General features: G+C 46.5%; 1 protein-coding gene across 2 annotated transcripts; it reads left to right on the forward strand.

Annotated features, from left to right (window-relative positions):
* The first annotated feature begins 248 nt into the window (after positions 1 to 248).
* LOC118095870 (asialoglycoprotein receptor 1) lies at positions 249 to 24831 on the forward strand. Of its 2 annotated transcripts, none has more exons than XM_035137174.2 (9): positions 249 to 469; positions 6073 to 6177; positions 7778 to 7903; positions 13409 to 13504; positions 16124 to 16195; positions 16423 to 16515; positions 19816 to 19958; positions 21931 to 22037; positions 24399 to 24831. In XM_035137174.2, exons 2-9 carry the CDS (start codon positions 6105 to 6107, stop codon positions 24547 to 24549), a joined length of 861 nt encoding a protein of 286 aa, XP_034993065.2. In that variant the 5' UTR covers positions 249 to 469; positions 6073 to 6104; the 3' UTR covers positions 24550 to 24831. The 2 variants fall into 2 exon arrangements, with proteins under 2 accessions (XP_034993065.2, XP_034993066.2); XM_035137175.2 differs by having other exon boundaries at positions 249 to 463.
* The last annotated feature ends 284 nt before the right edge of the window (positions 24832 to 25115 follow it).

Consider the following 25115-nt stretch of genomic DNA (forward strand, 5'->3'; position numbering starts at 1 on the left):
TTAAAAAAATCTTTGATAAAAAGATATTGGATATTTGATGCTAACCTTTGCATTCCCCCCTCCCAAAAAAACTTTAATAAAACCTATTCCAAAAAAAATTATTATCTATATTTAAACATTTCCTCATTTTAGGGGGGTGGGGAATTGATTTAACTCGGTACACTTTGTACTTTCCCTGGTTCTCCTCGGTTGGCTAAACTTCCACTTTTAAAAGGAAGCTTGAGGGTAAACTTGGCTATCAGGGAGGGGGGGCAAACCCCGGAAATTGGGTGCCCCCGTCCTTGTCCCGTGATGCTGCTGGCACTGCTTTGCGATTTTGGAAAGCTCTAAATGTGACCGTTCCCTGCAGAAGGCGGTGTATATTGACAGGGCAAAGATCACCGGCGAGCGCCAGGCCAAACTGGGAGACGTCAGGAGGCCCTGGGCACCCTCCCCCCCCCACCCGTGGGAGACGAGGAAAAAGGTAAAGGTAGGACTGGGGGGGGACTCCTAATCCCAGTTTGGTTTGGGGGCTGCTTGGTGGGGAAAAGGCTGCCCGGTGTGTCACCCACCCAGGAATTGGAACTTGGGTGGGTGGCGCTTTCGTGGTGAAAGGACAAAGGTGCCATTTTGGGGACAGGGTTTCAGGGCTTCTCGCTGCATTTTGAAGTCCTGGAATCCTAGAATGGTAGAGTTGGGAGGGACACCCAGGGGCCATCTAGTCCAACCCCCCCCCACAACGCAGGAATTGCAGCTGGAGAGTCCTTGACAGAGAGGCGCCTGAGCCTCTGCTGGAGGGGAGCCAGCCACCTTCCGAGGTCGGAGAACCAACTGTGGGGTCAGAAGGGGACCCCAGGGGTCATCCAGCTCAACCCGCCTCCAGAGGGAGTCCGTTCCGCTGCTGAACGGCTCTTGCCGTCAGAAAGCTCTACCTGAAGTTTTGTCGGGCTCTCCTTTCTCGGGACTCGAATCCACTGGTTCCGGGTGTCCCACCCTCCCTCTTAGGGAATCCGACAGAGGCACTGGGGGTCGGGGGTCGGGGGGGGGGGGAGAGAGGTCTGCTAAGACACCTGAGGAGAAGGGCATTTGGGGGGCGAGTGAATTTCTGAAGTAGAAAACTTATGGGCGTCAGGCCCTGAGTCCGGCTGTGCCTGTTTACCAAGGTCGACTCCCTTATGTAGGTTTGTTATCTATGTAGACATAAATCTTAGGCTACAATTCTCCCTTTCCGCACGTTTTTTGTGTTGAATATATGTTATATGGTCATTTGTGGACCTAAGAGGTATCTCAAGCCATTTGCACATGCAGAATGTAGGCACCCTATATATAGAAAGGAGCAAACCCGGGATATTTTAGGGAGCAGGCTAGCAGGTCTGCTATTACTTACAATTCATAGGAGCCTACAAAGCACAAAGCACTATTGCCGTCTGTAGGTTTTATTTTACCGTTTTTAATCTTATATTTTGGAAATGTACATCCAGTTTTTTCCCCTTTAATTTTTTTGGGGCCCCCAAAAGAGTGGGGCCCTAAACTATGGCTTAGAATCATAGAATCATGGAGTTGGAAGAGACCACAAGGGCAATCCAGTCCAACCCCCTGCCAAGCAGGAAACACCATCAAAGCATTCTTGACATATATATGCCTGTCAAGCCTCTGCTTAAAGACCTCCAAAGAAGGAGACTCCACCACACTCCTTGGTAGAAAATTCCACTGCCGAACAGCTCTTACTGTCAGGAAGTTCTTCCTAATGTTTAGGTGGAATCTTCTTTCTTGTAGTTTGAATCCATTGCTCCGTGTTCGCTTCTCTGGAGCAGCAGAAAACAACCTTTCTCCCTCCTCTATATGACATCCTTTTATATATTTGAACATGGCTATCATATCACCCCTTAACCTTCTCTTCTCCAGGCTAAACATACCCAGCTCCCTAAGCCGTTCCCCTTAAGGCATCGTTTCCAGGCCTTTGACCATTTTGGTTGCCCTCTTCTGGACACATTCCAGCTTGTCAGTATCCTTCTTGAACTGTGGTGCCCAGAACTGGACACAGTACTCCAGGTGAGGTCTGACCAGAGCAGAATACAGTGGTACTATTACTTCCCTTGATCTAGACGCTATACTCCTATTGATGCAGCCCAGAATTGCATTGGCTTTTTTAGCTGCTGCATCACACTGTTGACTCATGTTTAGCTTATACGTAAACAAGCTTATACGCTTGTTTAGCTTACACGTAAATCCGGCACTGGGCTTGCATCTATGTAGACCTCTGTAGATCTATGTAGAACTTTAGAAGCGAGGGGCCCTAGGAGGGCTGTCATTGTATCCAATGAGTGTTTTTTTTTTTTTTTTGCAAGCCACCCTCTGCAGATGTCTGGGGTTTCTTTTTTTATTGGACTTTATATGAATTAAAATTGCCGGAATTAAGATTGCCGGAAGAAATATCAACAACCAAAGATATGCAGATGACACAACCTTTATGGCAGAAAGTGAGGAGGAATTGAAGAACCTTTTAATGAGGGTGAAAGAGGAGAGCGCAAAATATGGTCTGAAGCTCAACATCAAAAAAACCAAGATCATCGCCACTGGTCCCATCACCTCCTGGCAAATAGAAGGGGAAGAAATGGAGGCAGTGAGAGATTTTACTTTCTTGGGCTCCTTGATCACTGCAGATGGTGACAGCAGTCACGAAATTAAAAGACGCCTGCTTCTTGGGAGAAAAGCAATGACAAACCTAGACAGCATCTTAAAAAGCAGAGACATCACCTTGCCTATGGTTTTCCCAGTAGTGATGTATGGAAGTGAGAGCTGTCCTCTGTCGTCCCCTTCTCCTAGTGCCCTCCATCTTTCCCAACATCAGGGTCTTTTCCAGGGAGTCTTCTCTTCTCATGAGGTGGCCAAAGTATTGGAGCCTCAGCTTCACGATCTGTCCTTCCAGTGAGCACTCAGGGCTGATTTCCTTCAGAATGGAGAGGTTTGATCTTCTTGCAGTCCATGGGACTCTCAAGAGTCTCCTCCAGCACCATAATTCAAAAGCATCCATTCTTCGGCGATCAGCCTTCTTGATGGTCCAGCTCTCACTTCCATACATCACTACTGGGAAACCATCATTTAAACATCCCTAAAATATCAATGACCTCCCTTCTTCTCCTTCCATGGTTCATTTTGCATATCATAAATCTCTGCATATTTTACCAAAAGCTATACCATTCAGTATTCCATTATATCATCCAACAAAACTTGTTTGCGCTGTTGAATTTATCTCAACGCTGCCCACGTTTTCAAACTTTGGGGCTTGGTTTGTCCACCCGATTGGCTCTCCATTGCATTCCAGAAGGGGAGCCATGATGCCGGATTCGGCCGGCGTATGATAAACAGAAACAAATGACCTTTCGCGGGTTAACGGCTGCTTCTGCATGTCCACAGCTGGGATTCCTGCCTTGCAGGGGGTTGGACTAGATGACCCTCGGGGGTTGCTTCCAATTCTATGATTCAGTTGCTAGGAAGCACAGGAGGAGGAGGGGGAAGAGCGACTCTCGCACTCAGGTCCTGCTGGTGTGTTTCCCACAATAGCCATCTGGGCAGCCGCTGTTGGAACAGGACGCTGGATGAGATGGCTCATGGGCCTGATCCTGCAGCCAGGCTCTGCTTAGGTTCTTAAGACCTCCAGAGCCAATCTTGTTGTCATTGTGCAGGAGCTGGTGGGAATGGAGTAGAAAGCTGGGGCGCCTTGGGAATGGTCTGCCCCAGGCAAAACCTAAATTTCTTGGGATGGCCCTGGTCTGGCCTGCCCATGTGTTTAATTTTAATTCAGGTTTTGCCAGCCTGGTACCTCTAAGTGTTTTGTGCAGTGTGGACTGAGAAAGTGTGATTGAAATCTATCTATCTATCTATCTATCTATCTATCTATCTATCTATCATCTATCATCTATCTATCTATCTATCTATCTATCTACCGTGTTTCTCCTAAAATAAGACACGTCTTATATTTATTTTTCCTCTAAAAAAATACATCACGGCTTATTTTCGGGGGATGTCTTATTGTTAAGTATGGTACGGGGCTTTCTTGCGCCGCCCGCTGAGCCTGCTGCTGGGTCCCAGGGCTTCATGCGGCACGGCTGTGGCTCCTGCCGGCTCCTGCCGGCTCCTGCAGCTTCGTGCGCCGTCCGCTGCTGGGTCCTGGGGCTTTACGCAGCGCTGCGCGGCTGAGGCTGCTGCTGGCTGCTGCCGGCTCCTGTGGCTTCGCGCGCCGCCCGTTGAGCCCGCTGCCTGGTCCTGGGGCTTCGTGCGGCGCGGCTGAGGCTGCTGCTGCTGGTTCCTGCGGCTTCGCGCGCCGCCTGCTGCCGGGTCCCTGGGCTTCACGCGGTGCGGCGTGGCGTGGCTGGGGCTGCTGCCGGCTCCTGCCAGGTGCTGCGGCTTCGTGCGCCGCCCGCTGAGCCCGCTGCCGGGTCCCTGGGCTTCACGCGGCGCGGCTGGGACTGCTGCCGGCTCCTGCCGAGTCCTGTGGCTTCGCGCGCCGCGCCGCACCGCATGAAGCCCAGGGACCCAGCAGCGGGCGGCGCGCGAAGCCGCAGGACCCGGCAGGAGCCAGCAGCCTCAGCCGTGCCGCGCGAAGCCCCAGGACCCGCTGCTGGGTCCCTGGGCTTCACGCAGTGCAGCGCGGCGCAGCTGGGGCTGCTGCCGGCTCCTGCCGGCTCCTGCGGCTTCGCGCGCCACCCGCTGCCGGATCCTGGGGCCCGTTCAGCCGGAGCTCCGCGCGTCGCTGTGCTGGGGCTCCCGCTGTGCTGGGGCTCGGCGCGGCGCGCGCTGCTGCGTTTGTCGGCTCGCTCTGGGTCGTCCCGCTGGCTCCCCCAACACGTCTTATTTTGGGGGGATGTCTTACATTTTTTGGCCTTCAAAAGATCGTGCCATGGCTTATTTTAGAGGCACGTCTTATTTTAGGAGAAACACGGTATCTATCTATCTATCTATCTATCTATCTATCTATCTATCTATCCATCCATCTATCTCAATCTCAATATACTTTATTCGACCGATAGGCAGAAACAAAAAACATTTCTCAATACAAAGATAAACATATAAAACTGAAGGCATCAGAGGGATACATAAAAATATAAAAATATAAAACTGAAGGCATCAGAGGGATACATAAATGGGGTATGACCGCGCTACTAAACCTCCTACAGATAACCCACATCAAAACATTCGATTATACGTTTCCGACACTTGAGTGCCAGGAAGAGGAATTTAGCCACTGAGAAGGTTATTTTCCCAGTGGGCTTGTTGAGCAAATATGCTGCCTGCCATTCTCTTGGTCGGGAACTAAACTGAGATAAATACGGGTCTATAAGATATTGCCTTAAATCATTATAAAAGGGACAACTCAGTAGAATGTGTTCTGTGGTTTCGACCTCACCCAAGGCACAATGGCACATTCTCTGACCGTATGGGACTCCTCCAAATCTTCCCCTCAAAACCGCCAAATCAAGGACATTCAGTCTAGCCGCAATAATTAGTCTGCGGTATTACACGTAGTGGATATCCGCCAGGTAACGGGCTGGTGCAGACCGATACACCTGCTCCCCTAAAAACATCCCAGATTTCATGCGGGCTATGTCCTCCTGTCTGGCGATATCCCCCAATCTCTGAGCAATCATCGCTTTAGCGCGGCTGTATCTATCATCTATCTATCTATCTACTGTATATTCCTGCGTATAAGACTACTTTTTAACCCAGGAAAATCTTCTCAAAAGTCGGGGGTCGTCTTATACGCCGGGTCGTATTTCTTATACGGCGAGTATATCCCAAACTCTATATTTTAACTGGAAAAGTTGGGGGTCGTCTTATACGCCCAGTCGTCTTATACGCCGGAATATACGGGTATCTATCTATCTATCTATCTATCTATATCTTTTGGGGGCTACTGTGCCTTCAATTAGAAGCTCCTTCCCTCCATGCAAGGTCCGATGAGAGTTGTAATTCAAAACAACTGAACTGGAGGGCACCGGGTTGAGAAGCCTAGCTTAATCCATCCTTTAGCACCGTGTTCTGCCTCCTCGTCGGATTCTGACCTGCAGGCATCAGTGTTCCGTGTCTTTCCAGGCGCCTGGTCTCGTTCGGGAGCCAGAGTCACGATGAGTCAGGACTACCGAGATCTTGCAGCTGTGGACGTGGAGGACGACGAAGACGAAATACAGCTCCGAAAAGGTGTGTAGCCCAGGCGGGATTTTGAAAAGACGTGTGGGGAACTGGGTGCGCATAGGTAAAGGCTCGTAAGAAGTCTCCTTCTGGCATGCTTGCAAAGAATCGTAGAATTGTAGAGTTGGAACTGAGTCTCTTGGGATTGCTGATCGGAAGGTTAGCGATTCGAATCCCCGCGACAGGGTGAGCTCCCGTTGCTCTGTCCCAGCTGCTGCCAACATAGCAGTTTGAAAGCACACCCAAAAGTGCAAGTAGATAAACATGTACCACTACAGCGGGAAGGTAAACGGCGTTTCTGTGTGCTCTGGTTTCCGTCACGGTGTCCCGTTGCACCAGAAGCGGTTTATTCCTGCTGGCCACATGACCCAGAAAGCTGTCTGTGGACAAAGGCCGGCTCCCTCGGCCTGAAAGCGAGATGAGTGCTGCAACCCCATAGTTGCCTTTGACTGGACCTAACCGTCCAGGGGTTCTTTGACTTTTTTTACCTAGTTCAACCTGCTACAAGATAATATTAATGGGGTCCTCGTGAGATGGACCAGGATCGTGACAGTTACGGTAGCAATGCTATGTTGACCTGTGTCCACTTTTCCAAAACAGCAAGGGCTAATTCAGGATTGATTCCTTCCAAGAATTAAGCATATCATACGGTCAATTCTAACTCTATTATAACACCATAAAACTTAGATTGACTTTCCTCTAGCCTTTTTCTCTGGAATTGGGATTCCTTGGGGCTACTGTGCCTTCAGTTAAAAGGTTCCTTCCTCCCTCCCTCCCTCCCCTCCCCTTCCCTTCCCTTCCTCCTCTCCCTCCACCCCACTGTACCTGCTCTGTCTTTTAGCACTTCCTGTTCAGTGACGCTGGGAAATTAGTCATGACTTGTCATGTGATTAGTCAGCAGTAAAAGAGGCAGAAGAATGCCGATAATTAAGATTACAGGGGACCTTGTAATTATCGGGGAGGAAACATTTCAAAGAGCTGTTGGCTATGTGGAAAAATGCTGCTGGATAAAATGTGCAATATGTTTTAAGTCCACTTCCAGCTGATTGTGGCAAAGTAATGTCTTCGCATTCCTAAAGAGCCTACGGGAATAGCTCTGTGGCCATGTAATTATGGGCTACTTCGGACCAAACTGTACTAGGAATTTGTAATTCAACAAATCAGTATGGCAAATTCAGCCAACACTTTCCCCCTCTCATAATCTTTCTGCCTCTGATCCCTGTCCCTCCCCCTCCTCTTCCTCTCAAATTGGGGTCTGCTTTCAGTCACCCTTCCTCTGAGCTACCCCTCCATCTATGAATTCTGCTCACTCCGCAGCCTTCCCTACAAAACTCCTCCTTTCCTTTAGGGCCTGTGTGAAACCACTTTCCCCCGAGTAACAATTTCCCCTTCCCTCAAAGAAGCTGGCCTGCAAACATCCCGACCGTTTTTGCTTCCATGATAACTTGGAATGCTCATAAGCACCACTGCGTTGCAGCCAAGTGGTGTCAGAAGTGTCAAGCAACGTTGACAGATAGAAGAGGGTAAATTACTGGAGAAGATCTAAAACACGTAGGAGAGGCAGGCTGGAGTTGAGTGTGGATTCCTGACCGATGGACCTTCTCCCCAGCCTCCCAGAAACGCTCCCCAGGACTATCATGGAGGCAACGAATCTGCCCCAGCCGTCGCCTGGTCCTGATCCTGCTGGGAGTGAGCGCTATCCTCACCATCGCAATCATTGTCTTTGGCGCCAAAGGTGAGTGCTTCAAGGATTGAGGGATGATGTGGGGAAATGACATTAAGAAAATAATAATGATGAGAAAAGGGCGGGGTGCAGTGGGAGAATATCGAAGATCAAGGGGGTAGGCGGATATCGAAGGAAGGGATGAGTGTTCAATGAAAAGGCCTCAGGCAGAGGATGAGAAGTGCAATGAAGAGTCTGTGTTTATAAAATTCTGCATGGGCTGGATTTGTTTTACTGCTTTATTTGATGTTTCAATTTGTGTTTTTTTTATTAAATTCATTTAAATTCGAACATCCACCAACATATAAATCATTCTACAGATTTACAGACAAACATACAAAACACTTACCAACACACGAACGCCTACATTACATTGCATTAAAGTACGCATACCAAAATATATCCATTTCATCCAAATTCATTCTTTGCGAATATAACTTATTACAACAATAGCAATAAGAAAAATATATGTTCATACTTTTTAGCCCTCTGATCTTGACAACTAGGGCTAAATTCTATAATAATCTTGATTCTTGAACTTCCCTATTTATCTCTCCATTAAACTCGACGAGAAGAATAAAAAATAAAAAATAAAGGTAAGACATAGACTTCAACTATTTTGACTCTATTCCTCATAACAAAAGCTTTTAATACCATTTTAATGCTTCCACTTTGCCATATATAACAAGAGTTATTCTAGTGTGAAGACTGTGTTGGTCTGTTAGATAAGACAAAAAACACATCTGGTGGGAGTGTAACAAAATTGAAAAATTTTGGAATGAAATCCATTCAGAAATAGAAACTATCTTTAAAATCAAATTCCATAAAACAACCGAAGCATATCTCTTGGGTATAACTACCCCAGATATGCCCAAAAGAATGACAAATTATTTTTTATATGCCTCAGCAGCTGCTAGAATTATCATAACATCACATTGGAAAAGTGCAATAACACCTAGCAATAATAATAATAATAATAATAATAATAATAATAATAATAATCCTTCCAGCAGCACCTTAAAGACCAACTACGTTTTTTTATTTTGGTATATCTGGAAGGAATTTTTTTATTTTGTTTCGACTACATCAGACCAACACGGCTACCTACCTGCACCTAGCAAAAAAGAATGGTTTTATAAAATCTTAGAGTTTACAGAACTGGCTTACCTCTCAGAAAAAGTAAAAGATAATCCGAGAAATAGATTTATAGAGGAATTGGAATGTTTCAGATTGTTGTAAACCATTTTGAGCTGGTAAAATACAAAGTGGCATAGAAATGAAATGAAAAATAATTATAAAGGACCACCTCTTTCCATATGAACCGACCCGGACCCTGAAATCATCTTCTGAGGCCCTCCTTCGTGGTCCGGAGGGTGGCAACACGAGAACGGGGCCTTCTCTATGGTGGCTTCCCCCAGGGAAGTTCGCCTGGCGCCTTCATTGTACACCTTTAGGCGCCAGGCAAAAACGTTCCTTTTTAACCAGGGCTTTGGTTGACCTGATCAACATCCCATACCCTTTTAAAATATGGCTCTTTGGGGGGGGGAAGGGTATTATTGGGTTATTGATTTTATTTTTATTTTTTATACTGTGATCCTTTTATGTGAACCGCCCTGAGACCTCCGGGGATAGGGCAGTATATAAATTCTAATAATAATAATATTCAATTGCACACACAAAAAGGCTCCTAGAAGTTCCATTGCGGTGACCACAACCTAGGTTTAAGGTGTCATTTGGCAACTAGCTTATTTATCTGAGTTTCTAACCCTGGCTAGGCTCTGAATGTTGGTTGCTGGTGTTATGAGGTCTAAAATGTACCAGGCAAACACTTTGTTGTTGTTTAGTCGTTTAGTCGTGTCCGACTCTTCGTGACCCCATGGACCATAGCACGCCAGGCACTCCTGTCTTGCACTGCCTCCCGCAGTTTGGTCAAACTCATGTTCGTAGCTTCGAGAACACTGTCCAACCATCTTGTCCTCTGTCGTCCCCTTCTCCTAGTGCCCTCAATCTTTCCCAACATCAGGGTCTTTTCCAAGGATTCTTCTCTTCTCATGAGGTGGCCAAAGTATTGGAGCCTCAGCTTCACGATCTGTCCTTCCAGGGAGCACTCAGGGCTGATTTCCTTAAGAATGGATAGGTTTGATCTTCTAGCAGTCCATGGGACTCTCAAGAGTCTCCTCCAGCACCATAATTCAAAAGCATCAATTCTTCGACGATCAGCCTTCTTTATGGTCCAGCTCTCACTTCCATACATCACTACTGGGAAAACCATAGCTTTAACTATACGGACCTTTGTCGGCAAAGTGATGTCTCTGCTTTTTAAGATGCTGTCTAGGTTTGTCATTGCTTTTCTCCCAAGAAGCAGGCGTCTTTTAATTTCGTGACTGCTGTCACCATCTGCAGTGATCAAGGAGCCCAAGAAAGTAAAATCTCTCACTGCCTCCATTTCTTCCCCTTCTATTTGCCAGGAGGTGATGGGACCAGTGGCCATGATCTTGGTTTTTTTGATGTTGAGCTTCAGACCATATTTTGCGCTCTCCTCTTTCACCCTCATTAAAAGGTTCTTTAATTCCTCCTCGCTTTCTGCCATCAAGGTTGTGTCATCTGCATATCTGAGGTTGTTGATATTTCTTCCGGCAATCTTAATTCCGGCTTGGGATTCATCTAGTCCAGCCTTTCGCATGATGAATTCTGCATATAAGTTAAATAAGCAGGGAGACAATATACAACCTTGTCGTACTCCTTTCCCAATTTTGAACCAATCAGTTGTTCCATATCCAGTTCTAACTGTAGCTTCTTGTCCCACATAGAGATTTCTCAGGAGACAGATGAGGTGATCAGGCACTCCCATTTCTTTAAGAACTTGCCATAGTTTGCTGTGGTCGACACAGTCAAAGGCTTTTGCATAGTCAATGAAGCAGAAGTAGACGTTTTTCTGGAACTCTCTAGCTTTCTCCATAATCCAGCGCATGTTTGCTATTTGGTCTCTGGTTCCTCTGCCCTTTCGAAATCCAGCTTGCACTTCTGGGAGTTCTCGGTCCACATACTGCCTAAGCCTGCCTTGTAGAATTTTAAGCATAACCTTGCTAGCGTGTGAAATGAGCGCAATTGTGCGGTAGTTGGAGCATTCTTTGGCACTGCCCTTCTTTGGAATTGGGATGTAGACTGATCTTTTCCAATCCTCTGGCCATTGCTGAGTTTTCCAAACTTGCTGGCATATTGGGTGTAGCACCTTAACAGCATCATCTTTTAAAATTTTAAATAGTTCAGCTGGAATATCATCACTTCCACTGGCCTTGTTATTAGCAATGCTTTCTAAGGCCCATTTGACTTCACTCTCCAAGATGTCTGGCTCAAGGTCAGCAACCACACTACCTGGGGTGTATGAGACCTCCATATCTTTCTGGTATAATTCCTCTGTGTATTCTTGCCACCTCTTCTTGATGTCTTCTGCTTCTGTTAGGTCCTTACCACTTTTGTCCTTGATTATGGTAATCTTTGTACGAAATGTTCCTTTCATATCACCAATTTTCTTGAACAGATCTCTGGTTTTCCCCATTCTATTGTTTTCCTCTATTTCTTTGCATTGCTCATTTAAGAAGACCCTCTTGTCTCTCCTTGCTGTTTTTTGGAAATCTGCATTCAGTTTCCTGTATCTTTCCCTATCTCCCTTGCATTTTGCTTGCCTCCTCTCCTCCGCTATTTGTAAGGCCTCGTTGGACAGCCATTTTGCTTTCTTGCATTTCCTTTTCCTTGGGATGGTTTTCATTGCTGCCTCCTGTATAATGTTACGAGCCTCCATCCATAGTTCTTCAGGCACTCTGTCCACCAAATCTAAATCCTTAAACCTGTTCCTCACTTCCACTGTGTATTCATAAGGGATTTGATTCAGATTGTATCTTACTGGCCCAGTGGTTTTTCCTACTTTCTTCAGTTTAAGCTGGAATTTTGCTATAAGAAGCTGATGATCTGAGTTACAATCAGCTCCAGGTCTTGTTTTTGCTGACTGTATAGAGCTTCTCCATCTTTGGCTGCAGAGAATATAATCAATCTGATTTCGATGCTGCCCATTTGGTGATATCCATGTGTAGAGTCGTCTCTTGTGTTGTTGGAAGAGAGTGTTTGTGATGACCAGCTTGTTCTCTTGACAGAACTCTATTAGCCTTTGCCCTGCTTCATTTTGAACTCCAAGGCCAAACTTGCCAGTTGTTCCTTTTATCTCTTGATTCCCTACTTTAGCATTCCAATCCCCTGTAATGAGAAGAACATCCTTCTTTGGTGTCATTTCTAGAAGTTGTTGTAGGTCTTCATAGAATTGGTCAATTTCACTTTCTTCAGCACCAGTAGTTGGTGCATAAACTTGGATTACTGTGATGTTAAAAGGTCTGCCTTGGATTCGTATCGAGATCATTCTGTCATTTTTGAGATTGCATCCCATTACAGCTTTTGCCACTCTTTTGTTGACTATGAGGGCCACTCCATTTCTGCTACAGGATTCTTGCCCACAGTAGTAGATATGATAGTCACCCGAACTGAATTCGCCCATTCCCTTCCATTTTAGTTCACTGATGCCCAGGATGTCGATATTTATTCTTGTCATCTCATTTTTGACCACATCCAGCTTACCTCTATTCATGGTTCTTACATTCCAGGTTCCTATGCAATATTTTTCTTTACAGCATCGGACTTTCCTTTCGCTTCCAGGCATATCCGCAACTGAGCGTCCTTTCGGCTTTGGCCCAGCCGCTTCATCAGCTCTGAATCTACTTGTACTTATCCTCCGCTCTTCCTCAGTAGCATGTTGGACGCCTTCCGACCTGAGGGGCTCATCTTCCAGCGTCATAACTTTTATATGCCTGTTGTCTTTGTCCATGGAGTTTTCTTGGCAGGGATACTGGAGTGGCTTGCCAGTTCCTTCTCCAGGTGGATCACGTTTAGTCAAAACTCTCCACTATGACCTGTCCAAACACATACATGAATAAATATATAAACCACATGTCTGAAACAGTACAGGAAAACAGTCCTAAAGCCATTTTGACTCTTTCAGTGACCTCAAATATTCCTTTGCAGTTTGGATGGAAATGGGAAAAGCTTCCTCGTCGTTTCTGGGCCCCCATCATTCTGCCTGGACACTGAGGTCCAGCGCTGAGGGCCTTCTGGCAGTTCCCTCCCTGCGAGAAGCAAAGCTACAGGGAACTAGCCAGAGGGCCTTCTCGGTGGTGACGCCCGCCCTGTGGAACGCCCTCCCTTCAGATGTCAAAGAGATAAATAACTACCTGACATTTAGAAGTCATCTGAAGGCAGCCCCGTTTAGGGAAATTTTTAATGTGTGACATTTTAATGTATTTTAAATTTTTGTTGGAAGCTGCCCAGAGTGGCTGGGGAAACCCAGCCAGATGGGCAGGGTACAAATAATAAATTATTATTATTATTATTATTATTATTATTATTATTATTATTAGCTGGATCCAGCAGACCTCCTCTTACTACGTTATTACATCCTTAACCCCACCGCAGGCAGTAAACGCAGCTCTCAGCTATCGGGGATGCGCGATACGCTTACGAGCCTGAATCAAAGTATTGGTGATGGGATCGTCTCCCTCCAGCAGAAGGGTAAGTAAAGGACGTATTGCGTACCCTCCAACATTTCTCTGATGAAAATAGGGACGTCCCGAGGAGAATGGCAGATGACGTTGATGGGCTATAATATCCTGAAATGGCTAAAATGACCGTAAGAGTCAGAAATCAGGAAGAGCAAAATTTTAATAAGGAATGGGGAGAATTTATAACTTATCTTAAAGGCCAGGCTTCCTCAACCTCAGCCCTCCAGATGTTTTGAGACTGCAGTTCCCGAAGAACTTCCACTTGATCGCGGAGCTGGACGGACAGGAGATTCCCGGCTCCGGGAACCTCCGGCGCTTTGAAGGCAAGGGAGACGCCGCAACGGTGATGCGGGCTTCCACAGAACCCTCAGATAGTGCGTTCTGAGGACTGGATTCGGCGGGTGTCTGGACGTTTCCTCTACTCCCCGGTAAACCCTAGTAAGGGCTGCAGTTCCCAGCATCCCTGACCACTGGTCCTTCTACCTAGGGATCATGGGAGTTGTAGTCCCAAAACATCTGGAGGGCCGAGGTTGAGGAAGCCTGTTAAAGACTGCTGTAAACAGTTAAAATCACTACAGTGGTACCCCGGTTCACGAACTTAATCCGTCCCGGAAATCTGTTCTTAAACCGAAACTGTTCTTAAACCGAGGCTCGCTTTCCCTAATGAGGCCTCCCGCTGCCGTTCAGATTCCATTCTTAGACTGAGGTAAAGTTCTCAAACCGGGACACTATTTTTGGTTTTGCAGAGTTCGTAAACTGAATCGTTTGTAAACAGGACTGTTTTTAAACTGAGGTACCAATGTAGAAGGATTGGAATATCACTTGTAGTTTAAGGGTGAATTCTGGACAAAATGGAAGAAGCAAAGCATTTGGGTTATTATAAAAAAAAATGCAGGACTCACAACGGGGAGGATGAGAGTCCAGGAGATTCCTTGGAATCCTGTTTTTTCAAATAAATAAATAAATTTAATAATACTGTAATAAAAAAGAAAATTGGGGTGTCCTATTCTATCATAATAATAATGTTTATACCCCACCCAACTAACTTTATATTATTAAACATTAAAATAAAACCTTCCCTCTACAGGGCTGCCTTCAGATGTCTTCTAAAGGTTGTCTAATTACTTATCTCCTTCGCTCGGGGGGTCACATAACTCCATACCCTCCAACATTTCTCCAATGGCAATAGGGACGTCCTAAGGAAAAGCGGGGAATTCTGGGATCAAATCAGAGACCGGGGCAACTTCTCTGAACAGGGGCTGTCCCTGGAAAATAGTGGCACTTGGAAGGTCTGGCAATAGTGGGCTTGAACTGAAATTGAACCTTGCTTTGCTCTGTATTGCTTGCCCACACTGGAGTCCTTGCGAGCAGGTGATGCGAGGCCCGCTCTGCGAGTTAGCTGGAAGCAGAATTAAAAGGCACAACTCTGTATTCATGCATTGCAGGGGGTTGGACTAAATGGCCCTTGGCGTCCCTTCCAACTCTACAGTTCTGTAATTCTATCAATATATTGCTATACAGTGGTACCTTGGTTCTCAAACTTAATCCATTCCAGAAGTCCGTTCTAAAACCAAGGCGCGCTTTCCCATAGAAAGTAATGCAAAAAGGATTAATCCGTTCCAGACTTTTAAAAAAACAACCCCAAAAACAGCCATTTAACATTAATTTTACTATCTAACGAGACCATTGATCCATAAAATGAAAGCAATAAACAATGTACGGCAGTCACACACACAATCAATCAATCAATCAATCAATCAATTAGTAGCTGAACTGGGTTCCACACAGTCACAAAAGAAAAAAAGAGCTGAAAAACACAAACACAAAATAAATAGCAAGAACAGACAGACCTCAGGGTATCACTCAAAATGGAAATGTGGCACTCAAAACGGAAGCGTAACACTCAAAACGGAAGTGTGGCACTCAAAATGGAGCACGTTTGGCTTCCGAAAAAAGTTTGCAAACTGGAACTCTTACTTCCGAGTTTGCAGCATTTGGGTTCCAAGTTGTTCGAGTACCAAGGTGTTTGAGAACCAAGGAACCACTGTAGTTGGTTAGATGAATCAATTAAAAACTGTTAGCAGCCACCAGGAATAGCATCCCTGGTTATTTGGGTGACATGGTTTTTTAAAAAACCGAGTGTTGTTTTTTAATCGTATATTAAAAACTGCAGCCAACAACTGCAGCCTCTCTGAGCCGTGATTCCTGTATTGGAGAATCGCTGCTGCCAGTCCGTGTCAACGGCACTAAGCTAGGTGGAGCTAGGGTCTCTGATTCAGTATGAGGTGGCTGCCGTCTGGGCTCTTGCAGTATTACACCACAGCCCAAGACCTCCTGTAATGTTTCCCTCCCACTGAATCCCAGTTCAGAAAAGGTCCCCTGCCATGTTAATTAACAGTTCCCTCCTCCTTTTCGCTCTTCCGTCGCTTCCCGTTCAGGGTGACGGCAGCATTCCCGAAGAAGGATGCTGAAGGCGCCTCGATCGATCAGTCCCCAAGCGCTAAGACAGGCGATGGGGGAGATGGGGAAGGCTTTGGCGGGGTGGGGTGGGGGCCACGAGAGAAGACAGGCAACAGCTGCACACCAGCTCGGACCACCTTGCCACCTGACCCCACTTTGTGCATTGCAGGGACGGACACGGCGGCGAAGATCACGCAGCTGGAGGGGAAGGTGAAAAAGCTGACGGAGGAAGCAGAAGCAGGTAAGTTGGGGAGAGAAAACAGGTTGCAGTTTTTTTAAAAAGAAGTCCACTGAGAACTGGGGCAATTGCTTTTCCCTCCAAGTGATCCCAAATTGGAGAGGGGGGTGGTTTCATCTGCACCGGACGTTAGTGTGAATTAGGACCTGCTTGTGTGTGTGTTTCCTTTTATTTACCGGTCTCCACATAAACAGCTTCCTCCTCTCCCCCTCTCTTTTCGCCTTTGCCAGCCAAGACACGGCTCCTGGCCCAGATGATAGCCTTGCAAAGGAGCTTTAGAGGCATGAATTGCGACTTGCAGAACTTCAAAAACAACCGAACAGGTCAGGAGTGTGTGTGTGTGGGGGGGGTCTGGAAAGCAGAGTACCTGAGTGTTCAAGGCACTGTGGGAATGTTCAGGGCGACAGGAGAGGATATATTGTTTTTTTTTTTAAACATACTTTTTATTAATTTTACAGAATACAAAAAAAACAAAAAAAACGGTACATACATAAACACCTTTTCCACCTCCTTCCTACCCACCCACATGGGTCCTCCCCTGCCACAGAAGTATCCCATGTATGTGAACAGTCAGAGATGGTCCATTTTATGCTTGGATTTCTGTCCTCCTCCCCCTCCCCTGACCCCAAAGCCCCCCCCCTGCCACCAGGGAGCTCCAGCAAACCAGGGCAGTACGCAGGAGGCCATCCATCCAACCATCTATTGTCATACCCAAAAAAAAGAGAAAAATAGAAATAGGAAAAAAGAAAAAAAAGAAAGGGCAAAAAAAGAGAAAAAAACAATACAAAACAGAAAAATTTTTCTTACATTCATGATTTTAAAACCATATTTTGTGGGCTTCCCCTCCCCCCCCTTCCCCGGTTTTCATCCCTTTTTTATCATCTGCAACAGTTTCTTACTTTATAGAAATACACCTTTGTATCTTATACAACTTCAAATCACTGAAAAATCAAACTCCCATTTTATCTTCCCGTGCCTAATTTTTTCTCCCTCTATAAGCCTCCATATTTTCACATTTTCCAAAATCCATTCACTTTAAAAACTATAACTATTCTCAATTTAACCTTACATCCCCGATTACCGGCTCCACCCCCCCAATCCAGCAAATTCCATAATCAGCAGACCAGTTATAAACCTGTTAATCCATCCATATAATCACAACATCACTTTCCCTTCACCCCACCCCCTGTTTACAGTCTTTTGCCATCCAGGCCACCATACAGGGCCCCTGAATTTCTTCTCTTCTCTGCATATTTTTTCCTTCTTCCCTGTGGGCGTTCTGGAGTTCCAATAATACCAATCGTGCCCCCCTCAAAAGCGGGGCACTCCATCCAACTTTTTGTAGAGTAAAGTCATCATTTTTTTCGTGGTGTGCTTCATTTTGTGTTGAATCATCACAGTCCTCATCTTCATCTTTTTCTTCCAAATCACAGTCATCATCATTGTCATTCTCACATTCATCTTTTTCAATGTCAAAAGCTTCATCTCCTAAAAAATCATATTCTGTCATCACCATCTGAAATTTTTTCTGTAACTCTTGCCGTCGTGTCTCCTCTTGACATAACTCTATTCTTGTTTCCCACATTAAGGTCAAAACAGACCGCTGGAACTCAGGGGAACACTTTTTTGTTGACATAATTCAATCCTGCCAAGGTCAAAACTTGTCACGTGGGGTGGAATATGATCACAGTTTATTTTCTCGACTCCATTTTAACAAGCTGGCTGCATTCTTCAAGTCTTATTAACAATAAAGTTCGAACTCACATTTCACAAACATTTAAACCAGAAAAGAAATTCCACAAAGTCCAGAAATACAAAATGAAGTAAAAATTGACTCATAAATCCTGATCAACTCACTGGGTTGCCTGGGCTGCCGGCTCCCGAGGAAAAGAAAGATTTTTCTCAGTCTTTACCTCTTGCTGCAGGGCAGTCATAAACCACAGTCTCTCTCCCCTTCTCACCCTGCATCAAAGGGGAGATTCTCTTTGATGCCTTTGAGGGATCCTTTGAATTGTAAATCTTCTGTTTATGGCTTCGGGTTTCTATTTACTGTCTCTTTTGTTGCCGTGGGGGGGGGGGTGGCTTCCTCTTTTTTTCCCTCTCTCCCAGATCCAAATTGTTTTATAATCCAAATCGTGAGGTTACTTACAATCTTTTCCAATCGTTTTATTTTCGGAAGAATCCAGCGCTCTCCGCCTTCGGCTTGAAGCTTCTCCCTGCTAGAATAACGTTGCCGCTCAAAATGGCCCCCGCGACTTCTACCCTCCTCGCTCCGGAGCTCTTATTAGAGCTAACCGAAGAGTTGGGGAGTCCGGATTTGGGCTGTGCCGAGCAAATTGCCCCCGGGACGCCCTTCCCGAGGTTCTAAGGGGCGCAGCGTCGCTCTCGCTGCCCTCCCCACTCCTAGCAGGGACGGGCCGTCTCGGAGACGAGACGAGACCCCGCCGATCGGCGCTGGCGCTGAACCCGGAAGCCAGGAGAGGATATATTGTTTATTCATATCCTTCCTAACTTGCACTAGCAAGTTCCTTTACTTAGCAGAGTGCATTCCCCTCTACACAGCAGAAAACTCGTTGCAAACTCGTGCAAGTTTCTGAAGACAATACGCAATTCAATCTGGCAGAAGCGCCGAATCGTGACCCGTGCGTGCGCAGAAATCGTGACCCCTCCTGCACAGATCACGTTTGCACCCCGAACGTCCACTGTACATCGATTCATAACTCTTAACGGAAGGCACTGGCACTAATTGAGCCCCCGCAAGAGAAGGGAGTTGGTCCCCCAACCCTATACCATCCCGACCCAGCCAGAGGACCTCTGTCTTCGAAGGATTTAATTTCAGTCAGCTCCCACGGAGCCATCCGGTCACATAGCCTGGAGAAGAGAAGGTTAAGGGGTGATATGATAGCCATGTTCAAATATATAAAAGGATGTCGTATAGAATAGGGTGAAAGGTTGTTTTCTGCTGCTCCAGAGAAGCGGACACGGAGCAATGGATTCAAGCTACAAGAAAGAAGATTCCACCTAAACATAAGGAAGAACTTCCTGACAGTAAGAGCTGTTCAGCAGTGGAATTTGCTGCCAAGGAGTGTGGTGGAGTCTCCTTCTTTAGAGGTCTTTAAGCGGAGGCTTGACAGCCATCTGTCAGGAATGCTTTGATGGTGTTTCCTGCTTGGCAGGGGGTTGGACTGGATGGCCTCTTGTGGTCTCTTCCAACTCTATGATTCCTCTATGATTAAGGCACCACTTGTCTGCAAAAACCACACACAAAGCGGTTTACAAAAAAGACAAAACGGTAACATTGTGACTAAGAAGAATTAACAACAGTGATTTGAGGCTCTTGAAAAGGGATTGCAACATTCGAAAAGTTGAAAACAACCATAGGCTAAAAACAGATGAACGCTCGCATGACTTTTCTAAACAACTGGGTAGGCTAAACATGTAAATAGCTGGATAAGAAACCCCTAACCACGACCCACAAACCCCCTAACCCTAACCGCTGCACAACCCTGGTTCGATCCAACATTAGTCAGAGAAGTCCCACTGAAATTGGTGGACCTCGGTTGTTTCATTGGTACTGCTCAGAGTTTGACTAACGCTTTCCTTTCTGTCACTCGGTCTCGCAGAGGCCTGCTGCCCCAAAGGGTGGGACGTCTTTCGGAAAAGCTGTTACTGGGAGTCTCGACTCGGGAGGCCCTGGGAGGAAGCCAAGGCTGACTGCGAAGCCCGAGATGCTCACCTGGTGATCATCAACTCCTATGAGGAACAGGTAGCGGCCTGGGGATTTTGCAGGTCTGCCCCTGAGCTGTGGGTTTGGTGGTTGGGTTGTTTAGTCGTGTCCGACTCTTCGTGACCCCATGGACCAGAGCACGCCAGGCACTCCTGTCTTGCACTGCCTCCCGCAGTTTGGTCAGACTCATGTTCGTAGCTTCGAGAACACTGTCCAACCATCTCGTCCTCTGTCGTCCCCTTCTCCTAGTGCCCTCCATCTTTCCCAACATCAGGGTCTTTTCCAGGGAGTCTTCTCTTCTCATGAGGTGGCCAAAGTCTTGGAGCCTCAGCTTCAGGATCTGTCCTTCCAGTGAGCACTCAGGGCTGATTTCCTTCAGAATGGATAGGTTTGATCTTCTTGCAGTCCATGGGACTCTCAAGAGTCTCCTCCAGCACCAGAATTCAAAAAGCATCAATTCTTCGGCGATCAGGTGGTAGGGAGGGGTAAAATGTGAGGTGCCGTCTCTGTTCTTGCAGACCCTCCTGGGTGTTAAGATCAGCAGAGGAGGCCCCCTTAAAATCATAGAATGGTAAAGTTGGAAAGGAACCTGAGGGTCATCTAGTCCAACCCCCTGCAATGCGGGAATCTTTTGCCCAACGTGGGGCTCAAACCCACAACCCTGAGGTTAGGAGTCTCATGCTCTACCGACTGAGCTATCGCTGACTGTACTGACTGAGCATTGCAAGGAATTGGGCTAGACAACCCGCAGGGACTGTTCCAGCTCTGCGGCTCTATGATTCTATGAATGCAGGAGTCTCAGCTAAAGCATCCATAACAGACGGCCATCCAACTTCTGCTTAGAAACCTCCAAGGAAGGAGAGACCATCATCTCCCATGCCCGATTCCCTCAACCATTCCTCATAAAGCTTGGCTTCCACCAGTTTGGTGTCGTAGTTGCGTGTACAGTCAAACCTCGGTTGTCAGACATAACCCGAAACATTCGACCACCGAGGCAAGGTTAAGGGGTGATATCATAGCCATGTTCAAATATATGAAAGGATGTCCTATGGAGGAGGGAGAAAGATTGTTTTCTGCTGCTCCAGAGAAGCGGACACAGAGCAATGGATTCAAACTTCAAGAAAGAAGATTCCACCTAAACATTAGGAAGAACTTCCTGACAGTAAGAGCTGTTCAACAGTGGAATTTGCTACCAAGGAGTGTGGTGGAGTCTCCTTCTTTGGAGGTCTTTAAGCAGAGGCTTGACAGGCATATGTCAAGAATGCTTTGATGGTGTTTCCTGCTTGGCAGGGGGTTGGACTGGATGACCCTTGTGGTCTCTTCCAACTCTATGATTCTATGGCTTCCGATTGGTTGCAGGAGCTTCTTGCACTCCAGTGGAATCCGCACCGGACTTTCGGGTTCCGAAAAACTTTCAAAAACCAGAGCATTTACTTCCGGGTTTTTGGCGTCGGGAGACGAAATGTTCAAAAACTAAGCCATTCGAGAACCGAGGTTTGACTGTATTAGTGATAATAACATATTAAAGAATGCATTCTGTAGTAGTGGAACATTGCTTTGCAAAAATGGGTATCTGACGCAAATGTACAAAAAAGATTAGGTGGAATCTAATATGCTGGTGAATTTTGCAATTTTTTTTGCTGACAAATCCTGCAATTTTCAGTGTCAGTATGATATGCAAAAATACATTCACTAGGGTAAGATATGCATAAGAATGTATATTAAAATGTAGGTTATCATCACTGTAACATTAGGGATTTTTGTTGTTCTTGTTGCAATAATGTGTCTGTTAGTCACAATTGCATACAAAAAAGTAGTGTGTATAGCAGGACGAATTTGCCCTAAAATGCTGATGGATTTTTGTAGTTGCTGTTGTTGTTTTTAATTGCAAACTGATGTGGAAATGTCCAGAACTGGATTTAAGATTTAAAAAAATGAGAAACAGAGCTGACTGATTCTAGCGCTGTCCTCTCTTAATGTTTTCTACTCTGTGTTTTTTTTCTCACGCCAGCGATTTGTGGCCGTCCGTGTGCGCCCACAGTTTATGTGGATCGGCTTGAGTGACGCTACCGGGAGCTGGAAGTGGGTGGACGGGACCCCCTACACCGTTCGCCGAGAGTAAGTTCGCGGGCGGCAGTGCGGCCAACCCATAATGCAATGCGGGGCACGCTGGAGGCTGGTGCCGTAAAACAGCCGGCCCCTGCTAGAATGGCCACATTCACACCATACATTCAAAGCCCTGTGACACAACTATAAAGAGACTGGCTTCCCCCAGAGGATTCTGGGAGCTGTGGCTTGTTAAGGGCGCTGAGAGTTGTGAGGAAAGACCCCTATACCCCCCCCATGATGCCACTTTCAGTGGTCATCCCTTGCCCCAAAGGATTCTGGGAGCTTGTTCAGAGCGCTGAGATTTCTGAGGAGATGCCTGTTCCCCTCAGAGAACCACAATTCCCAGAATTCCCTGGGAAGAGGAATTGACTGTTAAACTAATCTGTGCATTGTAGCTCTATGAGGGGAATGGGGGGGTCTGCTGGCAACTCTCAATAATAATAATAATAATAATAATAATAATAATAATAATAATAATGCAGCCACTGAGGGCGGCTTCCAACAAAACATTAAAATACAGAAATCCATCAAACATTAAAAGCTTCCCTAAACAGGGCTGCCTTCTAAAGGTCTGGTGATTGTTTTTCTCTTTGACCTCTGGTGGGAGGGTGTTCCACAGGGCGGGTGCCACTACCGAGGAGGCCCTCTGCCTGGTTCCCTGTAACTTGGCTTCACGTAGCGAGGGAACCATAGAATCATAGAATCATAGAGTTGGAAGAGACCACAAGGGCCATCCAGTCCAACCCCCTGCCAAGCAGGAAACGCCATCAAAGCATTCTTGACATATGCCTGTCAAGCCTCTGCTTAAAGACCTCCAAAGAAGGAGACTCCACCACACTCCTTGGCAGCAAATTCCACTGCCGAACAGCTCTTACTGTCAGGAAGTTCTTCCTGATGTTTAGGTGGAATCTTCATTCTTGTAGCTTGAATCCATTGCTCCATGTCCGCTTCTCTGGAGCAGCAGAAAACAATCTTTCTCCCTCCTCTATATGACACCCTTTTATATATTTGAACATGGCTGGAATATCACCCCTTAACCTTCTCTTCTCCAGGCTAAACATACCCAGCCGTTCCTCATAAGGCATCGTTTCCAGGCCTTTGACTATTTTGGTTGCCCTCCTCTGGACACGTTCCAGCTTGTCAGTATCCTTCTTGAACTGTGGTGCCCAGAACTGGACACGGTACTCCAGGTGAGGTCTGACCAGAGCAGACTACAGTGGTACTATTACTTCCCTTGATCTAGATGCTATACTCCTATTGATGCAGCCCAGAATTGCATTGGCTTTTTTAGCTGCTGCATCACACTGCTGACTCATGTCAAGTTTGTGGTCTACCAAGACTCCTAGATCCTTTTCACATGTACTGCTCTCAAGCCAGGTGTCTCCCATCCTGTATTTGTGCCTTCAGCGCTGGACCTCAGTGACCGGGCAGAACGATGGGGGTGGAGACACTCCTTCAGGTATACTGGACCGAGGCCATTTAGGACTTTAAAGGTCAACACCAACACTTTGAATTGTGCTCGGAATTGTGCTCTCAGCACCCTTAACCAGCCACAGCTCCCAGAATCCTTTGGGGGAAGCAGCTGCTTTGCTTTTTCTATATTCTCTGGTTGACCTCTGTTATTTTCTCCTACTGATAGACAACCTACACGAGGACTCTATAGGGGCTCTTGGATCCCCCATAAGGGAAAAAGGAGCAGTTCCCCCCCCCTTATAACAAGGGCATGGGGAGGTGGTCATCAAAGGATGTGCTTTAGCCTTGTTGTAAGAACCTAACCCTAATTCAACACAATTCAAAGTGTTGGTGTTGACCTTTAAAGCCCTAAACGGCCTCGGTCCAGTATACCTGAAGGAGTGTCTCCACCCCCATTGTTCAGCCCGGACACTGAGATCCAGCACCGAGGGCCTTCTGGCGGTTCCCTCACTGTGAGAAGTGAGGTTACAGGGAACCAGGCAGAGGGCCTTCTCGGTAGTGGCACCAGCCCTGTGGAACGCCCTTCCATCGGAGGTCAGGGAGATGAACAACTACCTGACATTTAGAAAACATCTAAAGGCAGCCCTGTTTAGGGAAGTTTTTAATCTGTGATATTTTAATGTATATTGGTAATTGTTGGAAGCCGCCTAGAGTGGTGGGGGGAACCCAGCCAGATGGGCGGGGTATTAATAATAATAATAATAATAATAATAATAATAATAATAATAATAACAATAATAATAATAACCCTAACCCCTGTCCCTCTGGACCTAGAACTCAACCTCTGCGCCCATTCGCTAAGAACCGTAGTGGGGAATTTTGTGCCCTCGCTTTCCGTGATTGAACCTGGAGGTGTTTGAGAGTCATAATCTGTGGTTTCTCTTCTTTGCCTTCCAGGGACTGGTCCCCAGGCCAGCCAGATAACTGGTACGGCCACAGGCTCGGAGGAGGAGAGGACTGTGCCCACCTCCACCACGACGGCCGCTGGAACGACGACCACTGCTCTCGCAACTACGGCTGGGTCTGCGAGATGGAGGCAGTGGAATAAGGGGGGGGAGAGCCTGCCCTTTGACCCCTGGCTCCATGAAACTGAGTTCTCACCAGTTGCTGAGGGATCCTGGGGGGCAATGGGAGCAATTTGGCTGCCTTTTGCCTGGGGAGATTCTTCACTTTCCTCTCAAACAAACCCCTCTTACCTACTGTGTCCTAAAACATAGCCAGCCATACAAAGCCCTCCGTACTTGACTGCAAAATAAAAAAATTCCTTCAGTAGCACCTTAAAGACCAACCAAGTTTTTATTTTGGTATGAGCTTTCATGTGCATGCACACTTCTTCAGATACACTGGAAACAGAAGTGTCAGACCCTTATATATATACAGAGGGCGGTGGGGGTGGGTGGGAATGGGTGATGGGCTGATGGGAGTGGTAAACCTGTGGATGGCTGTTAACAGCTGCTGATGACTGCAATTAGTCCTGGGGGGGGGGGGAAGCATCAGGAACCATAAGACAGAGAAACCAGTAGGAGAACACTTCAATCTCCCAGGACATTCTACACAAGATCTCAAAGCAGCTGTTTTATTACAGAGAAATTTCAGGAACAGACTGGAAAGAGA

Source organism: Zootoca vivipara, chromosome 13 (assembly GCF_963506605.1).
Source record: "Zootoca vivipara chromosome 13, rZooViv1.1, whole genome shotgun sequence".
Classification (NCBI taxonomy): Eukaryota; Metazoa; Chordata; class Lepidosauria; order Squamata; family Lacertidae; genus Zootoca; species Zootoca vivipara.